The sequence below is a fragment of the Thalassophryne amazonica genome, chromosome 21 (genome assembly GCF_902500255.1).
Source record: "Thalassophryne amazonica chromosome 21, fThaAma1.1, whole genome shotgun sequence".
Lineage (NCBI taxonomy): Eukaryota > Metazoa > Chordata > Actinopteri > Batrachoidiformes > Batrachoididae > Thalassophryne > Thalassophryne amazonica.
Genome location: NC_047123.1, coordinates 25,905,528 through 25,917,655, shown reverse-complemented (window position 1 = coordinate 25,917,655; position 12,128 = coordinate 25,905,528). Strand labels below are relative to the sequence as shown.

Genomic DNA, 12,128 nt, shown 5'->3' with positions numbered 1-12,128 from the left:
ATAATGTTTCATTATTACAGTAAATGTTTCAAGTGATTCCAGGGACCATGTATGAAGTGAATCAGTTTTTTATACAATAAATATGGGAAGTTGCTATGTCTTACAGTAACAATAACACTAATAATAATAATATGTATTGATATAATAATGATAATTTGTATTGTTAGTGCTACTATTGCTACTACAAATTAATCAAACGTGAAAATATCATTGCTGTAATAACACAAGTATTCACAAGAAGATTGGAATAGACGAAAGAATAGAACGTAGGAAGGAACAAAAGCTTGTGAAAGCATAATGGTACGCGGCCTTTCTCTGATCAGCTGATCAGGTGACGTAGCCGCTCAATCACGTGACTGTTGCTAACCATGAAAGGAGGAAACCAGTTCAGCGTGATTTTATCGATCTGAAGGATCTTTGAACAGCACTTTTTCCTTCATCTCTACAAAACCGGCTTCAGTGAGTTTTTAAGAATGAAAATAGATTAATTATCAATGATTCATTACAAGCGCCATTTATATTTTCTGTAACTGCGCTGTTGTTATTGCAACAACACCAGATTTACAAGTTACAGTGTAATAAAAACAGTAATTACAGATATTAAATGGATGGATTATAGTTCATGCCTGAAAATTTATACAGATTTTAGTATTCGTGTTGAAATCACATTGAGGTATTTTGTATTTCATATTTAATTACAATATAATTTAGTTGTATCCGGGAGCCTGTAGCTACACACAGTCACGTGACTCCCGCCTGGATATTCTGGATAAACCTGTATGGCACATGATCTGTCTGGAGAAGGAAGTTTTCCAAAACTGAGTGATTGTGCAAGAAGGAGACGAGTGAGGGAAGCCACCAGGACACTTACTACAAGTTTGTAGGAGTTATATCTTTCTATGGTTTCTGTGACTGTAGGAACCACATGGTGCAATTTTTGTCTGTTGCACTTCTTCATCAGTGGAGAAGGATTTTCTTACAAAGAACATGTGAAATTTCAGCTGCAGTTTGCCAGAGGTTAATCAAGCATAATTTTGATCTTTCCACTTCATCATGATGAAGCTGTGGTGGGTAATGCAACAGAAAAGAAAGTTGCACAAACCAGTATCACAATTTCTAACCACAGAATCTAAAAATATCTTCAGATCTGTCATGGGTGTCTTGGTGGCTTCCCTCACTAGTCTCTGTGCATGGTTTGGTCACTGGTTTTTGGACAACTGCCTACTCCAAACAGATTTTGTTGGCTTACCTCACTAAAGTAGTTTTTATTTTAGAGAAATACAATGAATATTTACACTGATTAATTTTTACTCTATGCAGTGTGAATAATTATAAATAGTTTCCAAGGTCTCTCAGAGTTGAAGGTGACATCGTAAAACAGCTTGTTGTATGTGAACAACAGCCCCAAACCCCAAATTATTCAATTTGTAATGATACTGAACTGGCAAAGTAACAAACTGTCATTACTGAGGTAGATTGCATGATAAATTAAATAGATGTTGATTACTTCATCAACAGTCAGGAACAAATACTTTTACAGGAACAAATACCAGAAAACCTTATCTTGTAATGTTCTGACTGACTGACTGAACTTTTTTATTAACTTCTTTTTTCTTCATCTGAAGGAATGTTTTTTGCCGGGCTTTTGCTGATGTCAGCGCTCTCTAGCACCACCTTTGCCCATGATAATGGGCTGATGAGGACTCCGCCCATGGGCTGGTTGGCATGGGAGCGATATCGCTGCAACACAGACTGTGAAAATGACCCCAAGAACTGCATCAGGCAAGTAAAAAAAGTACCAAATGGTTTTTAAGCCTCACAGATGGCTCACGATTTTGTGCAAAGTACTGACCTGCACACTAGGAGAAATTTTGGGCTTCAGTGTCTTGTGGAAGGAAACTGGATACAAGCCAGCGTAAACACAAAATTAAACAATTGTGTCAGAAACTGATTCACCTTTTTGAAACATCTAAAACAAATGAACCACTTTAGAAAGTGAATCAGTGTTTCAAAAATTCTCAAAATACTAATTGAACCAATTATGTGGAAAACTATTCACTGATTTGAAATGCTCAACACATTAAGTGAGCCAGTTATTCAGGAAAATTATTCACTGTTTCAAAATGGTGAAACACTGAATGAAACAGTTGCTTTCAAAAGTGATTCAGTTTTGCAAAATGTTCACAACAATAAATTAAATGATTTCCTCAGAAAAAGATTCACTGTTTTGAAACATTTGAAACAACTGAAACAGTTTGTAAATTGATTCAGTGTTCCTAATTCTCAAAACACTAACTGGAACAGCATGTCAAAAAATTATTCACTGTTTTGAAACGCTCAAAAATGAACCAATTCTTTAAGAAATTATTCACTGTTTCAGAATAGTTGCATCACTGAGTGAAACAATTGATTCGTGTCTTGAAATGCTCAAACACAGATACAGTGTTTTGAAACGCTCAAAACACTAACCACCACTGCCACTGTGTTGAGAAAGTGGTTTGCCATTTAGATACACTAAAAAAAAACAATAAACAAACAACCCAAACAAATCAATTAATTAATTGCTTCATAACATTATATACAGATCCAAAATACTTAAATGAAATGCTCATGACACTAAGTGAGCCACTTATTCAGGAAATTATTCACTGTTTCAAAATGGTGAAACACTGAATGAAACAGTTGCTTTCAAAAGTGATTCAGTGTTGCAAAATGTTCACAACAATAAATTAAAGGATTGATTCAGTGTTGCAAATACTCAAAACATGAAATGGAACAACACGTCAAAATTTTTTTTCACTGTTTTGAAATGCACGATACATGGAATGAGCCAGTTCTTAAAAAAAATAAAATTCACTGTTTTGAAATGCTCAAAACACGAAATTAACAAATTCTTCAAATTTCTTTAATTTCTGAAATTTAAAATAGTAAATTAGTCAATCTGTCAGAAAAGTATTCACTCTTGAAATGCTCAAAACACAAAGTGAACCAGTTCTTTAAGAAATTACTCACTGTTTCAGAATGGTTGTATCACTGAATGAAACAATTGATTCAGTGTTTTGAAATGCTCAAAACACTAACCACCACTGCCACTGACAATCAAAAACAACATAAAATAAATGAAGCAGTTGCTTCACATCATTATATATGGTTCCAAGATACTTAAATGAAATGCTCAACACACTAAGTGAGCCAGTTATTCAGGAAATTATTCACTGTTTCAAAATGGTGAAATACCGAATGAAACAGTTGCTTTCAAAAGTGATTCAGTGTTGCAAAATGTTCACAACAATAAATTAAAGGATTTCTTAAGAAAAAGATTCACTGTTTTGAAGCATTTGAAACAATTGAACCAGTTTGGAAATTGATTCAGTGTTCCAAATACTCAAAAATGCACAAAACATGAAATGAGCCAGTTCTTTAAAAAAAAATATATTCACTGTTTTGAAATGCTCAAAACACAAAATGAACAAATTCTTCAGATTTCTTAAATTTCTTAAATCTAAAATAGTAAATTAATCAATCCTTCAGAAAATTATTCACTCTTTTGAAATGCTCAAAACACAAAGTGAACCAATTCTTGAAACAACTGATTCAGTGTTTTGAAATGCTCAAAACATGGATCCAGTATTTTGACATGCTCAAAACACTAACCACCACTGCCACTGACAATCAAAAACAACATAAAACAAATGAAGCAATTGCTTCACATCATTATATATGGTTCCAAAATACTTAAATAAAATACAAGAACAAGTTCTGAATGTCTGAAACAGTGTGATGGTAACTTTTAGTCTACACTGGGCTGTGCACCTCAACTACAACCAAAGAAATACGGTACTTTGAGCTGCCAAAATCTAACACCAATCTTGTCTGGACTGTGTTTGATTGCCGCTGTGACACTGATTGACAAACAGATCGAATCTTTGCTCTGTTTTCTCCCAGTGAGAAACTGTTCATGGACATGGCAGACAGACTATCAGAGGACGGCTGGAGAGAACTCGGCTATGTCTACATCAACATCGACGACTGCTGGTCCTCCATGGAAAGAGACAGTCAGGGACGGCTGCAGCCCGACCCAAAGAGGTGTAGTAGCTACTGTATTCTAACTTTAAATTCCTGAAGCTTAAAAGTCAATAAACCTGCTGAGTCAGGTGACAACAGTGTGACAGGATTCACTGCATGTGATGTGTCTGGGCGCTGCATCAGCATGGTGGAAAGCCACACAGTAAAAATGAAAATCATGTGCTTGCTTTTAAGTTTGAGAGTAGGTGTTTTCAACCTGAGGGTTGGGACCCCAGTCAGGGGCCATGAGATGAATCTAAAGAGTTGTGAGTTAATCACTTGCAGCAGTGGCATCACCTTGCTTCATAAAGTTGTATTTGTTTTGTTTTTTAAGGCCCCTCTTAAAAGGAGGGTGCTCCGTGGGTGGCCCCAGCACCCTGTAAAAAGGCCTTTCAGACAAAACCCAATTTGCGTTACACTGGTGGCTAGGTAGGCGGAGTTTTAAAACCTTTAGCGTGACTATCTACTGACAACAGTCAGCTCTTAAAACATACCAGACATGCCGACTTGAGTTCAAATCTCTGTCCAACAAACTGCTTGCCTCCTGATGTCGTCATATGAAAGCGAATTTGTATTATATATTTCAGGGATTTTGGAAATTTTGCCTTTGTTATGAATGTACCAAATATCTGATATTATAAATACTAGGTAATAGTATCTGTGGGCATGAAGACAGTCAGGGCTACACCAATCTGACATTTGACCCCACTATCCTTGAGCTTCATCCACCAATTATACCAATTATATTAGTTGAACCTATAGGGCAATTCAGGAAACCACCTAAATGTGTGCCAGATTTGGTCTAAATTGGGTTGAAAATCAAATTCCTTTGCCAAAATTAATTCTTTAAGAGTCATTTTGTCTACAGACATGCATCATGTCTGTAGCATGGCCCAAGCAGAGGGTCACCCCTTTGAATCTGGTCTGCTTGAGGTTTCTTCCTCAGAGGGTTTTTTCCTTACCACTGTTGCTGTGTGGGTTAGTAAGGTTAGACCTTACTTGTGTGACATGCCTTGAGGCAACTCTGTTGTGATTTGGCACATGGATGCATGGCCCAGAAAGTGGGTGGACATAAAATGCAGACTCTCAGACAAGGCATTGGAGTAAAAAAGGACTTTATCTTTAGAGTAGGCTGAGGTTCGGTACACAGGAAGACAGTCAACGAGGCAGAGGTAACGGGCAGGTGCAAGGCAAAGGCGTGGTCAAAAACAAGCAGGGTTCAGAAGCACAGAGAGACAATGTTACAAGGGCTGAGATCAGAAAAAACAAAGCAAGGGCAACATGACTTGTCAAAACAGGACTACAACAAAAGGTTGGAATGAAGAAACACGGTTCAACGAACTGGCAGTGGAAGATAACACACACAAGGCTAAAATACATGGTAGCTAATCAAGGAGTAATGTGACACAGGTGCGAGAAAGCATTCAGGAAAGGGGCTTTGGCAGATGAGAGAAAGATGAGAAACAACTGGTGAGAGACAAGAGAGTGCAGTGAGGAATGGGGCGTGACCATGACATACCTAAAACCTACAATGAACAAACTAACATACCTAAACATAGACAACAAAAGCAAAAGTCAAATAAAACATTCACACAAAAAGAACAAAGGAACAAAAAAAATAAAAAATACAATACAACAACAAAGGCTGAACAAAAACTAGAACAGCACTCAACACATGGCTAAAGAATGATAAACAGAAAATAAAATCAGTGACTAAAGTAACACGAACTGATGATCAAAAAATGGGCCAAAAGGGATCAATGAAAGGAAGACGGACACAGGCAGGGGACAAAGGAACAAAACAGGCCCAAACAGGGGCAAACCATGACAGTGATGTTGTACAAAGTGTTAGAACAGTTTTGGCAGACGCCCAGTCATGAAGGTGAAGGGATACATGGAACTCGAATCCTGCCGTTGGAAGAAGGCAGGGCTAGAGCCTACCCCTGGCATCAGAAAGGGGCAGTGGGTTGGGGAAGGTAGCGTTTCAGGTGAACGAATGCAGGCAGCAGGCAAGTTAGTTAAAACTAACATTTGTAAACCTATTGGTTTGTGAGTTGTTGACAAATTGGGGACCAGCTGCTTCCTATTAGAGAGAGAGAGAGAGAGAGAGAGAGAGAGAGAGAGAGAGAGAGAGAGAGAGAGAGAGAGAGAGAGAGAGAGAGAGAGCTGTTACTGATTATGTGACTCTGAATGAAAGCTTTGAAATCTGAGTCATCCTTGGCAGAATTGACATGATACTACATTTCCAGAACCCAATTCCATAAGTGTGTCAATGTTTGGACAAATCAGAGTAAAATAATTACATTTTCAACAGTGTGTTTCTTTGTACGACTGAATGTACTTGAACAAAATGTGCAACTCTCCTTTATTTATTTTACATCAGATTCCCAGGAGGCATCCCAAAGCTGGCACGATACGTGCACGCCAGGGGCCTCAAGATTGGGATCTACGCTGACATGGGCACGCACACCTGTGCGGGCTACCCCGGAACCCTGCCCAACATGACCGAAATAGACGCTCAGACGTTTGCAGAATGGGAGGTGGACATGTTAAAATTGGATAGCTGTTATTCTAATCCCGTTGAGCAAGCCGAAGGTAAGAAAATGATTATTGGTTTTCTGCATTTATTGATTTACTCGTGTTTAATTTAGTTGTCTTTTTTGTAAGGTTACCCTCGCATGTCCAAGGCTTTAAATGCAACAGGTCGGCCCATCGCTTACTCCTGCAGTTGGCCTGCCTACCAAGGTGGACTTCCACCGATGGTCAGTCGACTTAAAACTGATACATTGCAGGTTTTCGTCTATTATAATCCATAGTTTTCTATAATTTTTGATTGTGAAATTTATTTTTTAGGTAAATTACACCCAGTTGGACCAAATCTGTAACCTGTGGCGTAACTATGGTGACATCCAGGACTCTTGGGACAGTGTTTTGAGAATTGTGGATTGGTTCTTCAACAACCAGGATGTTTTGGTACCTGCAGCAGGACCTGGAAGATGGAATGACCCTGATATGGTTTGTGTGTCCCATCTCGGTGTTTTAATTCATGTATTTGCCGTATATGTTACACATTGCTGGCAGCTTCATGTGTTTAACTGTAGTTGGCACAATACACCGTTGTTGACTATGTTTGGAATGGAACTCACATGCTCACCAATTTACATATAATGCAATGTAGTACTACCCCTGACCATGAAGGGCTACAGCAATCTGACCTCAGTGACCTTGACCCTGACCTAAATGTTTGACCTCTCGCTGACCTTGCCTAACCATTTCTTTGACTTTTGCCAAAATTAATCATGTAAGGGCAATTTCGGGGTCAATGTTCATTGACATACCAACTGTAGTAGAATTCAGCAAAATGACCTGGGAGGAGTAGGCCAACAAACAATCAGATAAACTAAAAGTTTGATCTTTGAGCTCACTGACCTTGACGTTTGACAAAAACAAACCCTTTAAGGGAAATTCCAGGTGTCCTTCATCCACATACCAAGTTTAGTTTTAATCCACCAAAGTACCTCAGACAAATAGGAGAACAACCTGCTGTAGAACATACTAAATCTTTGCAGTGTTGTAGATGTGATATTTTAGGACTTCGCTGTGTGATCTCGCTCTTCACAGTTGATTATCGGGGACTTTGGTCTGAGCATGGAGCAGTCCCGTTCTCAGATGGCGCTTTGGACAATCATGGCTGCACCTCTCTTTATGTCCAATGACCTACGGACTATCAGCAGTGGGGCACGCGCTATCCTGCAGAACCCGATGGTCATCAGCATCAACCAGGACCCCTTGGGCTTTCAGGGACGACGGCTTTTACATGTGAGGTCTATTTCGTTAAACCCTAACCTGATGTTTTTCTTGTCAGTCTTCCTGGTTTACATTTTTGTATCCATTTTGCAGGAGAAGAGTAACATTGAGGTGTTTTGGCGCTTCCTGTCAAAAAACTGCAGTGCACTGGTGTTCTTCAGTCGTCGCACGGACATGCCATATCGCTATCAGACATCCCTCAGCAAGCTCAACTACACCACCGGCATCTACAAGGTTCGTTTGCGGCAACGCTACAACCAACAGCTTTTTACACCCTCCACCTGGCCCATCTTGTTGTAGAGTCAAGGTCATTACACATTTGTCAGTGTTTCAAAATCTGAATGATCTTGTGATGGATAGATGCCAAAATGTTAAAAATGGCCTAAGGGTAGAATATCATATAAAAATTGTAGAAGCAGGATCCATCTGATCTTGGAAGTGTACTTAGCAGTGGTGACAAAAGGCTTTTGGTGCAATCCAGTGGTGGGTCCAGTTCCATTAATCTGCTAACCACTAATTAGTGGAGCTGACTTTTTTGTTAGCTGATTAGCTTTTCAGCTAACTTTGAAAACCATCAGCGGACCAATTTACTTCCGCTAAATTTAGTTCCAATAACTTTTAGACCGCTGATATCTTTTTGCAGGCATAGTGAATAAAGCTTAACAGTTAAAAGCATTTGTAAAGCCTGAAATCATACATTTTAGTTCCTGCCTGTTATGTGTTTTGTAGCAGATAGACAGCTATGAGAGGTAGAGCTCAATCCTCCACCAGCAGAGGAGGACTGAAAGAAAGGAAGAGAAGAAAAAAAGACCATTTATTTTCACAGCCATATGGGCTTGCAGACGTGTCAGAGGAGTCATGCACAGCAAGGCCATTTTGACTTATGGTTAAAATTTTAAACAAATTCCGGACATCGTTATCGAAATTAATGTCACCTCTGCCGTTTTTACAAAGTGAAAATATCAGCTATGTGTTTTAGTTTTAAAGTAATGCGCTAATTTTGAAGGTTTGAGCGTTTCACATGCCAAAAGGCATTATGGGAAAATGGAGCTTCCTGTCATCAGTGGTTGGTCAGTTTATAAAAACCAACACATAAGTTACTGTAATGTCTGTGTTGGTTTTTACAAATAAATCTGTATTTAAATAAATAAATATGTAATTTGTTTTTTCACTTGTAAAAAAGGCAATTTGAAAACTGAAAATTTTGTTTAAGTGTGATTCAGCACGTATAGCAAATGTGTGGCAGTTGGTATTCACACTCCACATCCAGTAGATGACAGTGTTCATGGCAGCTGTGAAATAAATGATCTTTTTTTCTCTCTCTCTCTCTCCTTCCATCCTTCCTTTCTTTCTGGTCACCAGGTCTCTTTTGCTGAGAGAAGGCTGATCTTAGACAGAAGCGCTGGCTCGTTGTTGTTTGTGATTGCCTTTTAATGTACTCAGTTTAGCTAGTTTAGCTTTTAGCTGTAGCTTCCGCTAACTTTTTTAGGGGCTTATCGGTTTAGCATACTAAAAGTTAACTTTTCAGTTAGCGGATGAACAGTTATCAGAGCTAACTTTTTGGTTAGCTGTGTCCATCACTGGCACAATCCTTCTTGAGTCAGGCAAAGGGAACACAGACACAACAAATTGCTGACTTTACCTTTTCTTCAACCTGTGTTTGGATGAGCGTTAAAATGCTAAATGAGAGAATTGCTAACATTTGCTTTGTTTTTGTTCACCTTTAATCTTCTTCAGATCATTGATGTCTTCACTGGGAAGACCATGACACTGAAGGACTCCACTGATTTTGTCGTGTCAGTCAATCCCTCCGGCGTGGTCATGTGGTACATCTCGGCACCTGGTAAACTGGGTTTTAGACAATTCTACAGCAGAGGCAAATCCGCCTACAATCACAACGACAGCAACATCCCTGCTGCGTTCCTTTAACAGCTCAGGAACTTAGAATTGACCAAATGATCACAGATCAGCTTAGCTATTGAAAAATTCACATCTTAATTTCACTGAAGATCAATTCTCTTACTGATCTTTGCATTGTTAAATTTTTTTTGTTAAGATTCAAATGTTTAATCCTGCTTTAGAGAAGTGTTTTAAATGTGTAGTTTAAATATTTATATGACAAATTTCTTACTTTTAGATCTTTATAAGAAATTTCAATGTGAATTTTAAAAAAATGAATTAAACATGGCTTTATTCGGTATGTACTGTGTGATCAAAGTTTTATTTTTTTTTAAATAATAAAGCTTATTTGTGGAGCAAACCTTCATACCAGAAATGCAGACTAAAGTGTTTTACTTGATAGTAGTTAATTTGTGACAAGAATGAACACAAACAAATAATGAAATATTAAAAAATTTAGAAAGGAATAAAAATAAAAATAAATACTATTGTACTACTTAGATTGACCATTTTGGACTAAAAGCAGTGGTGGGATAAAGTCACCATCAAGTCACTCTCAAGTCATGAATCAGCAAGTCCCAAGTCATAAAGACCACCAATTGTTTGCAAACTGACTTGAGACTCGACTTGACTTCCCACAAGCCAATGGGAACCATGATGAAAATTCAAGAAGATCAGCTACAACCAGATATTGAGATGCCATTGAGATGCCAGCTCAATAGTAGGAATAAGATCTGAGCCATCAATATATACACCCTACCAGTCATCAGATACCCAGCTGGGATACTAAGTTGGCCACAGGAGGATATGGATGCCACTGATGTCAAGGCATGACAACTGCACAGAAGCTTCCACTCAAAGTCCAGCACCCTGAGGCTGTATGAGGGAGGACGAGGATTAGAGTGTGTCAGAGCCACGACTGAGGATGAGACGAGGAGCAGCCATGAATACATCAGAAATATGGCTCCCCCAAGATCAGCTCCTACAAGAATGCCTCAGACAGCTGAAGACGTGGTGATAAGGAGCAGGAAGAGATGGAAGACCAAGCCCTCATGGGATGTACCACTGACAGATAGAGGACGTGACTGACATCACAAAGACCTACCAAACCCTAAGCACCAGATCCATAGAGGTGGGAGTCTACCACAGCCGGGGAGAGAGGGAGATTTCTATATATAAACACAGGTGCACCTCCCCATTGAGCCAGTAGAGGTCAGTGTTGCTCTTCAGGCTTGATAGGCTTCCAGTCCAAGCTGTTGCCAAAAACTGCACCTGCTAAGATCTTGAGGACAGACAGTCCGTTTGACCCGACCCGTTATCTCTCTGTTATCAGTTTATTTCCTTTGCCATCACTCCCTCACATTTTCACACACGCACAACGCTGCATAACTTAAAAAAAAACAAAAAAACAATAAAAATATAATAATACTGTGCATCGACTCGCCTTCCGTCAGTCATGTTGTTCACAGACAGACAGTCTGACCTTCATCCTGCTTCCATTTCACTTCCCCCTCCTCACCTCTGACCTTGGCCTTAAAAAAAAAAAAACCCCACTGTGTTTGTATGTTTTCTTAAGATAATGGACTAGTCATATGAGCGTGTGCACTTACAGGCAGGTTGCTGCGCGTGCACACACACACACATATAACCAGGGGTAAACTTATATATCCGCTGTAGGTCATTCCAGGCCGCTGTGCGGATGTCTGTGTGGGAAAGAGGATCTTTGTCTTCTTTTGCTTTTTCTTTCAGCTGTCTCAGATATCCGTTTGGCTGGCTGGAGTGAGACTCATCTCTCTCTTTCAAGGTCCCTGCAGTTTGGAACATGTAGTGGGAGAGAAATGAGGGAGTTTTCGAGAGAGCGGGAATAAGAGGAGAGCTGTTTCAAAGCCTGTCAGAAGGTGCAAAAGAGAAGGGCAATGTGAGAGACGAGAGGGCGAGGGAGGGGCTGCGTTCCTGCCGATGCTCACGTAGGCCCTCAGCTGCAGAGGCGCAGATGCCACTGGTCTTTGTAACCCCCCCCCCCCCCCCAGCATCAACTCCAACCCCCACCTTCTGTAGATTCAACCTCCCCCCTGCCTCAGCAAACACACCCAGTATTGTCACGCGGTTGGTCACACTTTCTGCTTCACACGGCGAAGCTCCTCACTAAAATCCGGCACAGACAGGTCGGAGGAAGTTCATCATCTGACTGTGCAAGGATGCAGACAGGTACGGTGGCACTGAAGGGCAAAACAACACAGGAGGAAATGGTGTAAATGGTAAATGGACTGCATTTATATAGCGCTTTTCCATCTACATCAGAAGCTCAAAGCACTTTACAATAACGCCTCACATTCACCCATTCACACTCTCACAAT

General features: G+C 39.7%; 1 protein-coding gene across 1 annotated transcript; it reads left to right on the top strand.

Moving 5' to 3' along the window:
* Positions 1 to 349: 349 nt before the first annotated feature.
* On the top strand, positions 350 to 10,072 carry naga (N-acetylgalactosaminidase, alpha). Its single transcript, XM_034162450.1, has 9 exons — positions 350 to 459; positions 1,626 to 1,782; positions 3,946 to 4,086; positions 6,449 to 6,660; positions 6,733 to 6,827; positions 6,919 to 7,080; positions 7,687 to 7,884; positions 7,966 to 8,106; positions 9,610 to 10,072. The coding sequence occupies exons 2-9, from the start codon at positions 1,628 to 1,630 to the stop codon at positions 9,799 to 9,801; spliced, it is 1,296 nt and encodes a 431-aa protein (XP_034018341.1). The 5' UTR covers positions 350 to 459; positions 1,626 to 1,627; the 3' UTR covers positions 9,802 to 10,072.
* The last annotated feature ends 2,056 nt before the right edge of the window (positions 10,073 to 12,128 follow it).

Coding starts and splice junctions, on each gene's coding strand:
- naga (XM_034162450.1), top strand. CDS start 1,628: ATGTTTTTTGCCGGGCTTTTGCTGATGTCAGCGCTCTCTAGCACCACC. Junction 6,661..6,732: donor TCCCGTTGAGCAAGCCGAAG/GTAAGAAAATGA, acceptor CTTTTTTGTAAG/GTTACCCTCGCATGTCCAAG. Junction 8,107..9,609: donor ACACCACCGGCATCTACAAG/GTTCGTTTGCGG, acceptor AATCTTCTTCAG/ATCATTGATGTCTTCACTGG.